This window comes from Antennarius striatus, chromosome 5 (assembly GCF_040054535.1).
Source record: "Antennarius striatus isolate MH-2024 chromosome 5, ASM4005453v1, whole genome shotgun sequence".
In the NCBI taxonomy this organism is placed as follows: domain Eukaryota; kingdom Metazoa; phylum Chordata; class Actinopteri; order Lophiiformes; family Antennariidae; genus Antennarius; species Antennarius striatus.
In genome coordinates this window covers 598,202-617,829 of record NC_090780.1, presented here as the reverse complement: position 1 = coordinate 617,829, position 19,628 = coordinate 598,202, and the positions used below count along the sequence as shown (strand labels likewise).

Below are 19,628 nucleotides of genomic sequence, written 5' to 3'. Positions count from 1 at the left end.
GGAGTAGTTACTTTTAGTTACATTACCCTGAGTTACATTTAGTTACATTTATTAGTTACATTAAGGAGTAGTTACATTTAGTTACATTACACTGAGTTACATTTAGTTACATTTATTAGTTACATTAAGGAGTAGTTACATTTATTTACATTACACTGAGTTACATTTAGTTACATTTATTAGTTACATTAAGGAGTAGTTACATTTAGTTACATTACACTGAGTTACATTTAGTTACATTTATTAGTTACAGTAAGGAGTAGTTACATTTAGTTACATTACCCTGAATTACATTTAGTTACATTTATTAGTTACATTAAGGAGTAGTTACATTTAGTTACATTACACTGAGTTACATTTAGTTACATTTATTAGTAACATTAAGGAGTAGTTACATTTAGTTACATTACACTGAGTTACATTTAGTTACATTTATTAGTTACATTAAGGAGTAGTTACATTTAGTTACATTACACTGAGTTACATTTAGTTACATTTATTAGTTACATTAAGGAGTAGTTACTTTTAGTTACATTACCCTGAGTTACATTTAGTTACATTTATTAGTTACATTAAGGAGTAGTTACATTTAGTTACATTACACTGAGTTACATTTAGTTACATTTATTAGTTACATTAAGGAGTAGTTACATTTATTTACATTACACTGAGTTACATTTAGTTACATTTATTAGTTACATTAAGGAGTAGTTACATTTAGTTACATTACACTGAGTTACATTTAGTTACATTTATTAGTTACAGTAAGGAGTAGTTACATTTAGTTACATTACCCTGAATTACATTTAGTTACATTTATTAGTTACATTAAGGAGTAGTTACATTTAGTTACATTTATTAGTTACATTAAGGAGTAGTTACATTTAGTTACATTACACTGAGTTACATTTAGTTACATTTATTAGTTACATTAAGGCGTAGTTACATTTAGTTACATTTATTAGTTACATTAAGGAGTAGTTACATTTAGTTACATTACACTGAGTTACATTTAGTTACATTTATTAGTTACATTAAGGAGTAGTTACTTTTAGTTACATTACCCTGAGTTACATTTAGTTACATTTATTAGTTACATTAAGGAGTAGTTACATTTAGTTACATTACCCTGAGTTACATTTAGTTACATTTATTAGTTACATTAAGGAGTAGTTACATTTAGTTACATTACACTGAGTTACATTTAGTTACATTTATTAGTTACATTAAGGAGTAGTTACATTTAGTTACATTACACTGATTTACATTTAGTTACATTTATTAGTTACATTAAGGAGTAGTTACATTTATTTACATTACACTGAGTTACATTTAGTTACATTTATTAGTTACATTAAGGAGTAGTTACATTTAGTTACATTACACTGAGTTACATTTAGTTACATTTATTAGTTACATTAAGGAGTAGTTACATTTAGTTACATTACACTGAGTTACACTGAGTTACATTTATTAGTTACATTAAGGAGTAGTTACATTTAGTTACATTACACTGAGTTACATTTAGTTACATTTATTAGTTACATTAAGGAGTAGTTACATTTAGTTACATTACACTGAGTTACATTTAGTTACATTTATTAGTTACATTAAGGAGTAGTTACATTTAGTTACATTACACTGAGTTACACTTAGTTACATTTATTAGTTACATTAAGGAGTAGTTACATTTAGTTACATTACACTGAGTTACATTTAGTTACATTTATTAGTTACATTAAGGAGTAGTTACATTTAGTTACATTACACTGAGTTACATTTAGTTACATTTATTAGTTACATTAAGGAGTAGTTACATTTAGTTACATTACACTGAGTTACATTTAGTTACATTTATTAGTAACATTAAGGAGTAGTTACATTTAGTTACATTACACTGAGTTACATTTAGTTACATTTATTAGTTACATTAAGGAGTAGTTACATTTAGTTACATTACACTGAGTTACATTTAGTTACATTTATTAGTTACATTAAGGAGTAGTTACTTTTAGTTACATTACCCTGAGTTACATTTAGTTACATTTATTAGTTACATTAAGGAGTAGTTACATTTAGTTACATTACACTGAGTTACATTTAGTTACATTTATTAGTTACATTAAGGAGTAGTTACATTTATTTACATTACACTGAGTTACATTTAGTTACATTTATTAGTTACATTAAGGAGTAGTTACATTTAGTTACATTACACTGAGTTACATTTAGTTACATTTATTAGTTACAGTAAGGAGTAGTTACATTTAGTTACATTACCCTGAATTACATTTAGTTACATTTATTAGTTACATTAAGGAGTAGTTACATTTAGTTACATTTATTAGTTACATTAAGGAGTAGTTACATTTAGTTACATTACACTGAGTTACATTTAGTTACATTTATTAGTTACATTAAGGCGTAGTTACATTTAGTTACATTTATTAGTTACATTAAGGAGTAGTTACATTTAGTTACATTACACTGAGTTACATTTAGTTACATTTATTAGTTACATTAAGGAGTAGTTACTTTTAGTTACATTACCCTGAGTTACATTTAGTTACATTTATTAGTTACATTAAGGAGTAGTTACATTTAGTTACATTACCCTGAGTTACATTTAGTTACATTTATTAGTTACATTAAGGAGTAGTTACATTTAGTTACATTACACTGAGTTACATTTAGTTACATTTATTAGTTACATTAAGGAGTAGTTACATTTAGTTACATTACACTGATTTACATTTAGTTACATTTATTAGTTACATTAAGGAGTAGTTACATTTATTTACAATACACTGAGTTACATTTAGTTACATTTATTAGTTACATTAAGGAGTAGTTACATTTAGTTACATTACACTGAGTTACATTTAGTTACATTTATTAGTTACATTAAGGAGTAGTTACATTTAGTTACATTACACTGAGTTACACTGAGTTACATTTATTAGTTACATTAAGGAGTAGTTACATTTAGTTACATTACACTGAGTTACATTTAGTTACATTTATTAGTTACATTAAGGAGTAGTTACATTTAGTTACATTACACTGAGTTACATTTAGTTACATTTATTAGTTACATTAAGGAGTAGTTACATTTAGTTACATTACACTGAGTTACACTTAGTTACATTTATTAGTTACATTAAGGAGTAGTTACATTTAGTTACATTACACTGAGTTACATTTAGTTACATTTATTAGTTACAGTAAGGAGTAGTTACATTTAGTTACATTACACTGAGTTACATTTAGTTACATTTATTAGTTACATTAAGGAGTAGTTACATTTAGTTACATTACACTGAGTTACACTTAGTTACATTTATTAGTTACATTAAGGAGTAGTTACATTTAGTTACATTACACTGAGTTACATTTAGTTACATTTATTAGTTACATTAAGGAGTAGTTACATTTAGTTACATTACACTGAGTTACATTTAGTTACATTTATTAGTTACATTAAGGAGTAGTTACATTTAGTTACATTACACTGAGTTACATTTAGTTACATTTATTAGTTACATTAAGGAGTAGTTACATTTAGTTACATTACACTGAGTTACATTTAGTTACATTTATTAGTTACATTAAGGAGTAGTTACATTTAGTTACATTACACTGAGTTACACTTAGTTACATTTATTAGTTACATTAAGGAGTAGTTACATTTAGTTACATTACACTGAGTTACATTTAGTTACATTTATTAGTTACATCTGGCCCTTTGCTGATGTGGTCCCCGGCGGAAATGAGTTTGACCCCCCCCCGTTCTACACACTCTAGACCCCCCAGCGCAGACCTTTCAGGACTCTCTGGTCTCTGCAGGACTAAGCTGGGTCTGGCTGCCCGTCTACAGCTGTTCCTTTCCCCTCTTTGGTGGGGGCTTTGCCCTGGCCTGGGGGGCGTCTGGCGCTCTGATGCAGCTGTGTCTCCAACTGTGCACACCTGCACCCGGCCCACCCCCCACCACCAGAACACAAGCCTCCTCAGAACGGACGCACACCGTCTCCTCGTCCAGCAGCCAATCAGCATGAGTGTAACGTGGACAGATTCCTCCTGGTCTTGGGGGGGTCAGAACCTCTGTGATGTTCTCTTTCCCTGCCTTCAGGAGCCCCCCCAGCTCTGATTGATTCTGCTTTCCCTACAACTTGAAGGCTTTTCTGTAGGGGGTGAGGGGGTGAGGGGGGGCAGGACAGCCTGCAGAGACCACCAACACCGCCCAACAACCACCGTCCACCCCGGACCAGAACCAGACCAGGACGCCGTCAGCAACGCCTTGTCGTGAGGCCAGTCATGTGACCTCGATCAATGCGTGAAGCAGAGGCGTCCTGAAGCAGAGCTGCTGAAGCTGACAGGAGCTGGGGGGTCTTTAGGACCGGCTTTAATGTCAGCCTGGATTAAGGCTTAAGCCAGCTGTCAGAGGGAATCCACCAGAATCCTCCAGAGCCCCCCCATGTCGTGTTGCCCCCTTCATGAAGACTCACCCACCTCCATCCCTCCAGACCGGTTTAACCTCACACGTCTGATAATGAGGCCAGTTTGAATCAACTTTATCAGCAGCGTCCTCCTGACGTCACACCAACGCTCCTTTCTGATTGGTTCTGCTAGCTTGGAGTTTCAGTTTAGCGCTAATGTATTCTGTGTTAGCGGCCCCTTTAAGAAGGTAGTCATGTGACCGAGGTGTGTGTTTCGGGAGGTGTTCCTGCTCAGGTGTGTGTTTCTGGTGGTGGGGGGCTCACCCGGAGGAAGGAGTCCAGCGAGCCGTTCTCCATGAACTCGGTGATGATCATGACGGGGCTGCTCTTGGTGACCACGCCCTCCAGGTGGATGACGTTGGGGTGGTCGAACTGGCCCATGATGCTGGCCTCGCTCAGGAAGTCCCGCCTCTGCTTCTCGGTGTAGCCGGACTTCAGGGTCTTGATGGCCACGAACATCTCCCGTTTCCCCGGGAGCTTGAAGTTCCCGCTGCACACCTCGCCGAACTCCCCTGTCCACGTCAGAGAGGTCGCGTTAGGGTTCCGTCACGCGTGGCGACAGCAGCACGTGTGCTCACACACAAACCAACAACCTAGAAACACGGGGTCCAGGTCTCTCACCTGCACCGATCACCTGCTCGATCTTCACGCAGGAGATGTCGATCTCCTTGGCGAACTCCCTCACTGCCTCGTTGGGGTCCTCGTAGGTGAACGGGTCGATGTAGATCTTCATTCCTGGAGTCACTTGGAGGAAGGGAGAGCCCACGTGAGCTATCACACACACCTATCACACACACACACCTATCACACACACACACCTATCACACACACCTATCACACACACACACCTATCACACACACCTATCACACACACACCTATCACACACACACACCTATCACACACACCTATCACACACACACCTATCACACACACACACCTATCACACACACCTATCACACACACACCTATCACACACACCTATCACACACACACCTATCACACACACACCTATCACACACACCTATCACACACACCTATCACACACACACCTATCACACACAGCTATCACACACACACACCTATCACACACACACAGCTATCACACACACACACCTATCACACACACACACACCTATCACACACACACAGCTATCACACACACACAGCTATCACACACACACACACACACACACACACACACACACACACACACACACACACACACACCTATCACACACACACACACACACACACACACACACACACACACACACACACACTCGTAACAGGACTGATTCATCTGAAGTCGTTCAGGAGTTGATGATCAGAACACGGATGAAGTTGTGTTTATGGAGATGGATGGAGGACCTGAGTCATCAGGTCATTAACACTCAGGACCTCTATCAGGACCTCTATCAGGACCTCTATCAGGACCTCTATCAGGACCTCTATCAGGACCTCTATCAGGACCTCTATCAGGACCTCTATCAGGACCTCTATCAGGATCTCTCTATCAGGACCTCTATCAGGACCTCTATCAGGACCTCTATCAGGACCTCTATCAGGATCTCTCTATCAGGACCTCTATCAGGACCTCTATCAGGACCTCTATCCAGACCTCTAACCGGACCTCTATCCGGACCTCTATCCGGACCTCTATCAGGACCTCTATCCAGACCTCTCTATCCGGGCCTCTCTATCAGGACCTCTATCAGGACCTCTATCCGGACCTCTATCAGGACCTCTATCAGGACCTCTATCAGGACCTCTATCAGGACCTCTATCAGGACCTCTATCAGGACCTCTATCAGGACCTCTATCCGGACCTCTCAGCTCTCCAACAGATGAACTGCCCCCCTTCAGCCCTGATCCAGTAAATGGTCTTCAGGTGACTAGGTGTTCAGGGACTTCAGGGTTCCGAGTTTTAAATGTGATTATTTGTCTCTGACCTCCAACACAGACCGGGGGCTATTTAATCAGACACGGACCTCATGGCTGCTGTCCAGCTCTAGGTGTACCCCCCCACCAGCTCTAGGTGTACCCCCCCACCTGAAACCCAACAGCTCTGACCAGGAAGACCACGACCATCACCAGAACCGACCCAGAGCAGCGACCAGAGACCTGAACTGTTCCTTCACCAGGCCTTCAGGCCTTCCGTGGACCCTGTGAGGCGTTAGCACGCTAACGGCGGGACTGTGAGAGGACATTGGTCCGTTTCCATGACAACGAAACACGACGTCACGCCCTGACGCTCTGATGCGTTCCATCCGGTCCTGAGCAGAACCCAAAAACACCAGCAGAAGGAGGGATGCTGGCCCACCGCCAAGGACACCAGCATACGAGGTGGTCGCCATGGAGACAGGTGTGTGAGATGGTAGTCATGGAGACAGGTGTGCAGAGGGGGGGGGGGTTTACTCACTGTGGCCGCTGGTGTAATGCTGCAGCTTGTCGGTGTATTCTGAGTCCGCCCTGTCAAAGCCACGCCTCCTGGGGGGGAGACAAAAGAACTGTAGCTCTGGTTCAAAGGGGGGGGGGGGCACAAGCACACATCAAACACCCCCAGGGACGCCCACATGGAACAGACCCCCCAGTTTCTTTACAGACACATGAGCATTGGATTGTGTGAAGGAAGAGTACATAAACACGGCTTTGCTTCCTGTTGCATTGTGGGTAACGAACTGTTTGGATCTTTGAATGGCACCAGTTGGGTTTGTTGGCCTGACGATGACGATGATGACGATGGTGACGATGACGATGATGATGGTGATGATGATGACGATGACGATGACGATGATGACGATGGTGACGATGACGATGATGATGGTGATGATGGTGTAGGACCACCTCAGTGCCCCAGTTTAAACCACAGGATCCACAAACCTGTCAGCCTCCAGTAAAGGGGGGGGGGGGGGTCTACAGAACGTCATGATCCTGTTCCACAGGGGGGGTCTACAGAACGTCATGATCCTGTTCCACAGGGGGGTCTACAGAACGTCATGATCCTGTTCCACAGGGGGGTCTACAGAACGTCATGATCCTGTTCCACAGGGGGGTCTACAGAACGTCATGATCCTGTTCCACAGGGGGGTCTACAGAACGTCATGATCCTGTTCCACAGGGGGGGTCTACAGAACGTCACGATCCTGTTCCACAGGGGGGGGTCTACAGAACGTCATGTTGCCATTCCACAGGGGGGGTCTACAGAACGTCATGATCCTGTTCCACAGGGGGGGTCTACAGAACGTCATGATCCTGTTCCACAGGGGGGGGTCTACAGAACGTCATGATGCCGTTCCACGGGGGTGGGTCTACAGGACGTAATGCCGTTCCACAGGGGGGGTCCCGCAGAAGGTGATGTTGCAGTGAATTTGGCCCAACAGATTCTAGAACCCTTGACCTGCGACCATGAAGGTCATGAGTGGAACAAACGAATCAGAACCTCCGTCTACAGCAGAGACGTGGAGGTAGAACCAGGTGAGAACCAGGTGGAGGTAGAACCAGGTGAGAACCAGGTGGAGGTAGAACCAGGTGAGAACCAGGTGGAGGTAGAACCAGGTGAGAACCAGGTGGAGGTAGAACCAGGTGAGAACCAGGTGGAGGTAGAACCAGGTGAGAACCAGGTGGAGGTAGAACCAGGTGAGAACCAGGTGGAGGTAGAACCAGGTGAGAACCAGGTGGAGGTAGAACCAGGTGAGAACCAGGTGGAGGTAGAACCAGGTGAGAACCAGGTGGAGGTAGAACCAGGTGAGAACCAGGTGGAGGTAGAACCAGGTGAGAACCAGGTGGAGGTAGAACCAGGTGAGAACCAGGTGGAGGTAGAACCAGGTGAGAACCAGGTGGAGGTAGAACCAGGTGAGAACCAGGTGGAGGTAGAACCAGGTGAGAACCAGGTGGAGGTAGAACCAGGTGAGAACCAGGTGGAGGTAGAACCAGGTGAGAACCAGGTGGAGGTAGAACCAGGTGAGAACCAGGTGGAGGTAGAACCAGGTGAGAACCAGGTGGAGGTAGAACCAGGTGAGAACCAGGTGGAGGTAGAACCAAACACAGGTCTGCCTGAGTTGTGGTCCAGGCCCAGACAGTCTTCAGTAGGGCTGTCTCAGAACATTATAATTCCTGGGTCTTTGATTCCTTGTGGAAAACTCCCAGCATTCCATGCGTCGTCGTGGGGCTGCTGTGATCCAGTAGGACGCTGCATGTGGACCAGTTTGGACACCGTCCCAGAAAGAACACGCGTGACGATCAGCTCTTCATCCACGCTTCTAGAGCAGTGGAAACGTTCTGACTCAGCGCTGGACGGGACCGACTCACCGGCAGCAGACGATGATGATGACGACGACGGCGATGAGGAAGACCAAACCGGCGGCGGCGGAGCCGATGATGAGGGGCAGCTTCTCCTGGATGCTGCTGTTGTACTCCTCTGTGGAGGAACACACACACACACACACACACACACGTCATCACCAGCTGACAGACGGACGAGCATCTGAGCGCTCACACGGAGCAGACAGACATACGGACGCGTGACCTAGCACACGTCTGGTGGCTGTGGATGGAGACACATCATCTGGCAGGAAGCGTGTGAAGCACGTTTGGGTCCGACCCAGAAGATCCGCCGCCGACAGCAGGGATCTGGCTACGACGTGGGCGGGGGCAGCGCCAGACGCAGCGCCAGACGCAGCGCCAGACGCAGCGCCGTGTGAGCGACACACGCTAGCTGCTACTGGACTCAGAGGTTCGACACTGAAATAAAAACTTGTGAAAAGACGTGAATGAACTCAAAGCTCTGAAGCGTTTCCTACAAACAGGAGGAGCCTTTCTGTCAAACCAATGTCGAAATCCGTGACACACACTTCTGTGTAGCTGACCCCCCCCCCCTCACAGGCTCCACAGGTGGAATTATCTCATTCCTTGTGTTTCATTTACATTTTATTCTCATTTTGGTGAACAAACACTTCCTCCACTAAAACATTCCTGAACATTTTCCTACGAGGCAAAAACTCCCTCTGGGACCGCAAACCTGTCAGTCAAAGTAGAGGTGGAAATTGTCCCACCACTGACGGAGATAAAGGCTATCATGTAGGTTCATGTAGGTTTATGTATGTTCATGTAGGTTAATGTAGGTTAGTGTAGGTTCATGTATGTTCATGTAGGTTCATGTAGGTTCATGTAGGTCCATGTAGGTTCATGTAGGTTAATGTAGGTTCCTGTATGTTAATGTATGTTCATGTAGGTCCATGTATGTTCATGTAGGTCCATGTATGTTCATGTAGGTCCATGTATGTTCATGTAGGTTCATGTAGGTTCATGTATGTCGATGTTGGTTCATGTAGGTCCATGTCGGTTCATGTAGGTCCACGTATGTTTATGTAGGTCCACGTCTGTTTATGTAGGTCCATGTATGTTTATGTAGGTCCACGTATGTTTATGTAGGTCCATGTATGTTTATGTAGGTCCACGTATGTTTATGTAGGTCCATGTATGTTTATGTAGGTCCACGTATGTTCATGTAGGTCCATGTATGTTCATGTAGGTCCATGTATGTTCATGTTCATGTAGGTCCATGTATGTTCATGTAGGTCCATGTATGTTCATGTAGGTCCATGTATGTTCATGTATGTCCATGTATGTTCATGTTCATGTATGTTCATGTATGTTCATGTATAACCTGTGTAACTGTTGTATGCTGAATGAATGTACACGCCTACACGCCTGCTGTCCGTGCTGCAGTGGTCTGCCTGCACACACCACACATGTCAGCTACACGCCTGACCGGTGACCACGTCTGTGCGTGTTCTGGTGAATCGTGCTGGACTCTCACCCTCAGTCATGGTCTGGAAGTACAGTTTGCCGCTGTAGCGCCCGAAGCCGGCCACGGTCCGGGCGCGGACCTGGAACACGTAGATGCTCCCCGGCTTCAGGCCACGGATCACCACCGTGTTGGTCTGGCTCCTGACGACCGACGAGTTGAACTCTGATTGGTCCTGGAGGAGAACGCATCACGTCAGACAAAGACCCATGATGAAGCATTTCAAGACACGACAGAGGAAAGAATATCAACAGGACATAAACACGGACGTCGTCACGGTGAGAAGCGTGTGGAGAACAAGGTCGACCCAACGCGTCCTGTCAGCGTTCATCCTGCAGGAGCCATCAGAGGAGCTGTGAAGACCATCTCATCGTCGGCTGAAGCCGGCAGCTGAAGCTGGAGCTTCGCTGGCAGATGGAGGTCAGGGGGCTTTCCAGCGGCGCCTCCTGCTGGCGGCTCTGAGCGCCCAGCCTGATGCCGTCGTGTCTGAGCCACAGCGGGGGGGCGTGGTTCTGACAGTTCTCTCCAGCGGCGTCAGAGATGGAATCGTGCTGAACGTTGAAACGGCTCAGGAAGCAGACAGAAGCTCCACTGGTGACGTGTTCATCTGTGGAGCTCCACCCCCCCCCACCCCCCCGTGATCGCTGTGTTTGAGGCTCCTGATGAACGACGCCCCACCCTGAGTGAGATCTGAAGCAGCCAGCGGACCGCTGTTTTACCCACAAGTCTCTGCACATCCGTCTCATCTGAAGGTCGAGCCTGGCTTCGTCCCCGCTGACTGACCGTGATTATAATTGAAAGAGAACGTGCAGAAGTTCTGTCACGCCTCTGGGGGGGGGGGGCACGTGGAGACCAGACGGCGAATTTAAATTCACAATCAAACAAAGGATTTCTTAACATTAGTGGTGAAGGAACACAAATGAGTGCTTTGTTGGCTGGTTGGTACCTTCTGGTAGAACTGCAGCTCGTAGTCCAGGATGACTCCATTAGGCTGGTCCGGCTGGGACCAGGACAGCGTGATGCTGCTCACGGTGCGGCTGACCTGGTGCATGATGGACACTGTGGACGGAGCTGAGGAGAGAGAGACGCCGCGTTATGGGCCAGATAAATCAATCACTGCAGTCCCACACGGACGTTTACAGCGTCTTTAATCCCACAGCCAACTGCAGGTTCAGCCAAGGTGGAACCCGTCCCCCGTAAAGACCGGAATATACTGCAGTCAGAGTCCAGTTCCTCACGCCAGAACGCAGATGAACCGCTGGGGCCTCCTGGGACGCTGACCTCCACCTGGACTCACTCTGCTGATAAGAAACCACCTCTAGATAAAAGACTGAGAAGATCTGCTCCACCACAGAGCCCAGCACCATCAAGGGTTAACAGCATTCTCCTGGCCTCCACTCATTTTATTTAGCTCTACTTGTTTATGCATATTTTCCTTGTTGATGAGAGGTCTACGGACCGTAGCCGCGGGTTTCCATTCCACAAATTACATGTGTTCAAAATTACCAACATGATTTTTCCAATTTCATGTTTGAGATTGTTCCCCTGCTTCCAGACACGCGCTGGCGTCCTGCCCTCAGAGGGGTTGGAGATCTACATTCAGAATGCGTCTGCTGGCGGCGGGTGTGGACGGGCAGCTTCATCAGCCACACGGAGACGCACTTCCCCTCCCTCAGCCCTTCCTTCGTTAGGCAGTAGTCGGCGGAACTGCTTTGGTTTGGTTTTGTCGGAGTCAGACTCAATGATCTTCGTTGTGTTCGTGTTTCCAGTGGCAGAACGAACGTCTTCTTATTCAGTGACGTGAACCTTTAGAGGAGCACCATGAGGTCAGGGAGGTGTGGTCACCATGGAGATAAGTTCAGGGTGGCATCAATCAACACGGCAGTCAGACTGCAACATCCCGCGACACCCCTGAATCCAACATTTGACCCTGCCCTACTTGCATAGGTCAAAGATCAAAGCTAGTGCTCTGACCTACTGTCATTGACCAAAGCACTAGCTTTGATCTATGGTCTTACTCACACTGGCCTTCTCCCTCGTCTTTCTATCTTATCCGGTTCCTGAGTGTTGAAATTTGACCTTAACTTAGTTTTCTCAAGGTCAAGGTCATCATCTCATCTCCACCCCCCCCTGCCTGAGTCACGAGCTTTAGTTTCACCTTTCTGTCTGAACGGTTGTGGAGACGTTTGGTGGACGGACGGACGGACGGACGGACGGGCGGACACACCAACCTGACGTTACATCACATCACCGCTTTGAAGAGGGATGGAATCAATCAAATGTTATTTACATTTTTTTTTTAAATTTTTATATACTGGTTTGATCCCCGGAGGGAAATTAAGGACACACACTCTAGCTACTGATTCTAACCCAGCATACATATATATTAGTGAGTACAGGCCCCTGTATCACACACACACACAGGGGGGGGCCTGTAGGCATGCAGGGGAGGTAGAGTGGCAGCAGCTCCTTCTTGGTGCGCCTTAAATGAGCAATTTGTAAAGGGGACGGCACCTTGCTCAAGGGTGCCTCGGCAGTGCTCCGGAGATGAGCTGACACCTCCCACTGTTAGCTCACCTCCGGGTATTATGTAATGTTTGATCACATCAGCAGACATTTCAGACAGAAACCCAACTGGACCCCCCAGAGCATCAGAGACAGTGGTGGGAAAAACTCCCTCATTGAGGAAGAAACTCCGGGCAGGACCCAGACTCTGTTGGGGGGCCATCCACCTCCACCAGTTGGGGGGAAAAGAAATGAAGGAAGGTGAGAACAGGTAAAGAGAGAGAGACAGAGAGACAGACAGAGAGACAGGCCTAGAGAGCCCCCAGATGAAGAGCTCTGTCAGGGAGCTTGGCAAGGCTGCAGCAGTAGGGCGGGGCTGGACACAGAGAGGGTGGGGCTGTACACAGAGAGGGCGGGGCTGCACACAGAGAGGGCGGGGCTGCACACAGAGAGGGTGGGGCTGCACACAGAGAGGGCGGGGCTGCACACAGAGAGGGCGGGGCTGAACACAGAGGGCGGGGCTGGGCTAGATTCGTGGCGTTGGTCTCCTGCAGGCCCGTGGCACACAGCCGGCCGGCCCCCGCCAGCAGCCCAGTGGTTCCCCTGAGTCCTGGACCCAGAGCCGAGGCCCCCACCAGCTTCAGACTCAGACCACATGTGTGCCTCTGAAACGGTCTACAGATCACCTCCACCTGTTGCTGATGGGCAGAAGCGCTGCCAGTGGTCTCATGTAGACTAGTCTGGACCAGGACAGGATTTAGGGCGTGTCGGTGACCCCAGTGAGTCAGAGCTGACGAATCAGAGGCCTCTCATAACCGTCTTCATTCTCATTAGCTAATCAGTCCAGCCTCTGGTGCCCTGTGAGCCCAGCAGGAGGATCCATCTACGAGGTGATGATGGTGGAGGGACTGAAGGTCCTCAGTGCGTCTGCCAGCAGATCATAAATCCTCCGGCGTCTGGTGTCAGAGCAGCGCTGACATCACGACGGCTGACTGCGGCGTAGATGATCCGGCGCCCTCCTGTACTAACGGACCAGGTCCACAGAACCCAGGAAGATCGCGGCGCTCACTGGTTGGTTTGTGGGTCACTGGACGACGGTCCAATGGGGCAAACATCCCAGGAAGAGGAGCTCACGAGTGTCCCGTTACAGATGTGGACACATGACCTCTTCCTGCGGAGCGTGTCCATCGAACACGCGGTCCAGCCTCGTGGAACCCGACCCGGACCAGACAAATAAAGCAGCTTGTATGAAGGAGGGACGCACGCCAACATGAAACGCTGCTGCAGGAGAACACTGTGGTTCTTCTGATAAAGAAGAGCTTCCAGACAGCGGAGTGGAGGTCACCATGTCTGAATTCATGAGACGCGTCGGTTCTGGTGGAAGAGGGGCCCGTTAGCAGCAGCTCAGAGTCGGGAACCGTCCAGGAAGACCGTCGTCCATCCTGTGTTCTCTAGTCATGTCAACGTAGACCATGACACGTCAGTGACACGGCTACTAGCTAGTGTGAAACGAGTCACGGTTCATCGCAGTTAGCAGGGTTAGCAGTGTTAGCAGCAGTCCAGATACCAAAGCTATTTTAATGTTTGGATTACTACTGCATGAAGTCCAGGTCCAAGTCCAGGTCCAAGTCCAGATCCATGTCCAAGTCCAAGTCAAGGTTCAAGTCCAGGTCCCAGTCCAAGTCTAGGTCCAAGTCCAGGTCCAAGTCTAACGCCAGGTCCAAGTCCAGGCACAGGTCCAGCGAACGTCTTGTGTTCTGCATGTTCCCCACCAAACTGAGTGTGCAGGTGTGAGTGAACATCTGGTCTCTGGTTGTTCCTGGTCAGTTTCTTTGCCGTCAGTTCTCACCTCTACACAGTGTGTCTGGATCCCACTCTAACAACAAAGACCAGTTAATTATTCAATGGAAGCCAACTCCAGTCAGGTCACCAACGTCCTCACAGCTGTCTGCTGGAAGTTCTAAGGGTTCAAGGTTCAGCGTGTTTTGATCATTAATGTGAATGACAGGAATCGTAAGTTGACTTTAAAACATGAGGTGGACTTCAGGTGGACGTGAGGTGGACTTCAGGTGGACGTGAGGTGGACGTGAGGTGGACGTGAGGTGGACTTCAGATGGACGTGAGGTGGACTTCAGGTGGACGTGAGGTGGACGTGAGGTGGACGTGAGGTGGACGTGTGTGGATCCCTGACCTTCTTGTTGCTGGTCAGACATGCAGAGTTTACCGTCATCTTGCTGGATGAACTCTTGATGATGGTCCCAGCGTTGAAGACGCTGGAGATGAGGAGCATTCCAGATTCTCCAGTCTTAGTGGCTTGAAGCCTGATTGGACGGCTGGCCCCCGCTGTTGGGGTTCGGACCCCTCATGAACCCCCAGGCTGGACGTGGTGTGAGAGAAGCTGCTTTGGAGTCTATCCTAGCCTGTCTGGCCTGGGCCCAACTCAGAACACAAAGCTCCGTTTGACTCACATTTAAGACGTGTTTTAGCGCCGTGTTTGAACCCCCAGTGACCCGCTCATCAATTAAAGGGGGAGTTAAAAGCAATATTTCCACCCTTTTTAGGCAGTTTAATGGAGCAGAGAGTCCCCCAGAAGCAGGGCTTTCATCCATCCCATTATTCTGTCTTTTATTACTCTGTGTTTTTCTGGTGGCTTTAACCGGCGCCGGTTCAGGTGAGTCAGACTTCTATGAGCCTCATTACTAGAACCTGATGGTCATCTTAATAAAGCCAGGCTGGTAAAGTGAGCCCACCGTGAAAGAGTGACAGCAGAGAGTGATCTTCATGGGTACCCAAGTTCAATACGTGTGAGCACTGTGGTTTTTGTTGGGGTTTTTTTTGGGGGGGGGTCTTAAAACTGTACTTCCTGGTATAATGTGCTACATTAAGCATTATGAGCATCATTCGGTGACACCCCATCTGAAAACACTCTCTGAACCCAGAGCAAACCCTCCCGGATCTGCTGGCACATGAACCAGACAGTCTACGCTGCAGGTCTGTCATCATCTTCCTCAAACCCTGATGTGTCTGCGAGCATGTGGCTGCGACGTGATTGGACGGTTTGGTGCTGGGAGTAAAGCTATGATTTAGAGAAAATAGAGGAGGTGGGGCGAGCAGGTCGGGGCTTGTAAAGCTCTTTTCCTTTTCATTGTAAAACTCCGTTTCCCTGCAGCACGCACCCTCCCAGCGGGTTCAAACCACCTGGTCCTGCAGCCGACCCCCCCGCCCCACGAGGGGCTCCACGCTCCCCAACTGCCTCCCCGTTTACGAGCGGCACACTGAGGCATCTTGAAGGGAAAAGCCCATATTAGCATGCACTTTTAGCAAGCTGGCAGCACGCCATGCTTCTCCAGCTGCAAAGGATTGTGGGTTTAACGTCTATAAAAAATTTTCCGATGCAGTCGAGCTACAAAAGCGAGGTTTCAGTTCATCAAGCTTTACACCATCTGCGTAGGAAGAGACGGGGGACCCCCACCACCTCCTGCTACACAGACACTGTGGATTCTAAAGCAGGTTCTTTGGAGGCTCCAAGAGTTTTCAGATACCTGAAGAGGATCACCTTTAAATCTGGGCTGAGCTGGTCAATGTGGAGACAGAAGACAAATGGAGATGAGCAGGAACTGGGGAGCGTTCTTCAGAGGGGGGACGGAGGTGCTCAGAGCTAAACCTCCTAAACCACTCAGAGCTTTAAGAGAAGATCCTTTTCTGTTCAGTTTAACAGGTTTAAAAAAAAAAAAGGTGTGTGGAGGTTCAACGTTTAGCGTTTGATGGACATTCATAATGTGATGTTCACCTCCATGATGAAAGCTGGTGGACTGTGTGTGAAGTCAAATTCATAAAAATGTATTTAAAACACAAACATAACCCACAGTAAATCACAGCGGTTCTTTAAAGCGCTCCTCTGAAACTAAACAGGTTCTAAAAGGCGCCGCTGAGCCTCCAGGATGGGCTGAGCTGACGTTTGAGCCGCTGCCACACGGATGTGGAGCGAAGGCTTTGACTCCTTCAGCTTAGAGGAAAACTAAACTGTTTAACCATAAAGCTGCTCGTCTGCATTAAAACTACATCTGAACTGGCGTCTGCAGGAGAAACGTTCCACAGACCGCAGAACTCCACATTCTGTCGCTGAGGGGCTGCAGACTGACGGCGTTCTCTGCTGCAGCGAAGGGAAAGATTCAGACCGGTCCTCGTGATCGGATTGATTACAGAACTGTTCAGCAGTCTGTCGTTGTCACAGAACAGCAAACACATGATTGTGTCCTCAATTCAATGATAGAAAGTCATCCAAAATAATCTACAAAGAACTTAGACCCAGCTCCTCGGTTTACCCGTTAACGCTTCCAGGAGACGCGACGAAAGTTTAGCTGAATCAGCTCCAGACTAAACTGTAGATTAACATTCCAAATCTGACCTTTATTAATGAATTCATTTTAATAATATCTGATTAATATGAATCTATTTTAAGATCACAAACAATTAACTTTTGTAATATAGTACAGAAAAAACCTCTGTCTTGTCTTCACTTTTTCATCCATATTGTGGGTCACGGGGGTTGCTACTGGCTAATATTATATACTTTATTCCGACTTATTTTAATTAATATGATATTGTGTGCTTTTAACGGTTTATTAGTAGTTTGATGATTCAAATATTTCTGGCGGTCAGTCACTTCAACCACCACTTGATTATTAGCGTGAGCCACTTTAACCTCCTTCCCAGGTTATCAGAAGCGTATCATCAGTAGCCACACCCCCTCCTGACCTACCGCAGGACGAGACGTTCAAACGTCTCTAGAACATCTGCTCAACTTGTGTTTCAGAGCAGCGTTCCTCTACGCAGCCCTACGCTGCACAATGGCCAGGATTAGGAAAGATCATCTCTGCTTAGAAAGTTCCTGACCCCAATTTGCACATAAAGCCTTAGAAGGGATAATGGTGCATGCAGATCACATGACCAGATCACATGACCAGGCCAGATTAAAGAACAGTGTTTAGAGCGATCGCAGAAAACCCACAAACCCACCTCACTAGTGGACCGCGGGTCAAACCCCGGTCAGGTGTACGCCACCAGAACCAGGAAGTGACTTCCTCTTTGCATGGTTCTGAGTCAAGTCCTCTGATTGGTCGAGCCCTGTAATAACTACTACAGCCCCTGTGGCGTGTGGTCCAGCAGGTAGTTTGTTTGCACCCAGATCATTGCTGGCCTGCAGCCACACTGGGGGGAATATTTAACCCATCACAGCTTCCGGTTGTCTTCAGGCCTTTGTGTTTCTCCACATCCATTTTCTTAATGAATTCCCGCCATAAAAGCCTCATAAAGATGAACACATATCCACACTGCTGATTGGGTCGCGCCCCCTTTTTGCTTCATCTTTATTTGTTTTTGTCATCATGTTCTTGTGTGTAAAAGGCAAATGAAGGAGTGGATTTCAGAGCAGTCAGCTCTTCCAGCGTCTCACCAAACAGCTAATGCACTTGATAGTAATTAGTTGTGTGCATTATGATGCGTTACCTTCACTTTTACAGCCCTCTGGGCGCCAGCCGGCGGCCTTTTAACCTACATTTCTATGCATGCGATGTGTTCAAGCAGCAGGTCACATGACTGAAGCACCCAATGCTGAACGATTTCCTCTGAAGCCCCCCAGGAGCACGCCGGGGCTCCTGTCTGTCTTCCTGTCTGACCTCCACCGGTCCCACCATATGTGGCGTTCGCAGCCCTTCCTGTCGCTGTCACGCTGCTGCCGTGGAAACGGGCGGTCCCTGTCCGACTGCATCCGTCACGCTGTGTCTTCAGCCTGTGTTCCTCCGTCACTTCAGAGCAGACTCGTGGACCTCCACACGCTGGGCTTCCTCTACGCTCTCCAGAAAGAACACGTCTCTGAGGTGAATCATCAACGACAACCAAACGTTTCCATTCCCACAGACCGGAACCTTTAAACTGCACACATTTCCCTCCAAGCTGAAGCTGTTGCTATGCTTGGCTAGCGCGTTGAAACACCCTGTTAGCCCCACCCCCCCAGCTCTGCACCAACACCTTCAACACATGGACTTCTGCAGCATGATTAGGACCAGAATGAAGGTGTCCGTCTTCTGGAGATCACATCCAGGCTCCACACCATGGTTCAGTCCCCCCTGGTCTGGTCTCTGTGGTGCCCAATCCATAGTGTCTAATGCTCCCTGAACCCCCCCGGTGGATAACCTGCTCCATCAGTACATCAGGTGGTCAGCTGACCTCCTTTGGCCATAGACTCTTGCTGAGACGCAGAAACTGGTCCAATAGGAGGCTTGGGATTATCCTCACCTTCTGGCCAGTGTTTCATTCAGGATGTTAGGAAAGAGTTCACTTTCAAATTATAATCCTGCAGCCTAACACCAGCTGATGTGTGTGACGCGCATGAATGCATAAAAAATCAACGGTGTGTGTCGCCCCGAGTGTTGGTAGCCTCTGGCTCCGGACATGTGTCCCAGCAGGACGAGTAGTACAGGGTCAAAACCACCGGTGGACATCATCTCTCAGAGCATTTGGCTAAACGTCACAACGGTCTCAGCCGCTGAGGAATGCAGATATAAAAAGATCAGGAGAAAAAGAGGTGGAAGAAGAAGGACGGTGGTTTCCAATGTCTGCTTCAGGCACAGATCAGGACCACTAAAGTTTAAACCTTTGACCACAATGTGCTGGTCGCAGCAATCTAATTACATCATTTAAAGTTCAGGTAGCATTTAGTGTTTGAAAAAACTGGAAGAAACAAACAAATGGATGGATGAGTAAATCCTGATTCTGACAACTCCAACGCAGACGCAGAGATAATGAAGTACCCTTCACC

At 47.0% G+C, this 19,628-nt stretch overlaps 1 protein-coding gene and 1 long non-coding RNA gene across 5 annotated transcripts in view; both read right to left on the bottom strand.

Annotated features, from left to right (window-relative positions):
- The window catches only part of ephb2b (eph receptor B2b), a 98,053-nt gene that overhangs the window by 6,769 nt on the left and 71,656 nt on the right, over window positions 1–19,628 (bottom strand). The window contains exons 6-11 of one of the 4 annotated variants that reach the window (XM_068314408.1): window positions 11,250–11,374; window positions 10,316–10,478; window positions 8,806–8,914; window positions 6,917–6,984; window positions 5,118–5,240; window positions 4,761–5,008 (exon numbers count right to left, since the gene is read on the bottom strand). In XM_068314408.1, the coding sequence (XP_068170509.1) occupies window positions 4,761–5,008; window positions 5,118–5,240; window positions 6,917–6,984; window positions 8,806–8,914; window positions 10,316–10,478; window positions 11,250–11,374 (836 nt within the window). The remainder of the gene's footprint in view (window positions 1–4,760; window positions 5,009–5,117; window positions 5,241–6,916; window positions 6,985–8,805; window positions 8,915–10,315; window positions 10,479–11,249; window positions 11,375–19,628) is intronic. The other 3 variants (XM_068314410.1, XM_068314409.1, XM_068314411.1) reach the window with 3 other exon arrangements.
- Window positions 5,726–6,908, bottom strand: LOC137594844 (uncharacterized). Its single transcript, XR_011035356.1, has 3 exons — window positions 6,324–6,908; window positions 6,228–6,275; window positions 5,726–6,177 (listed from the first exon to the last, which is right to left on the bottom strand). It is a non-coding gene; the product is annotated as an uncharacterized lncRNA (long non-coding RNA).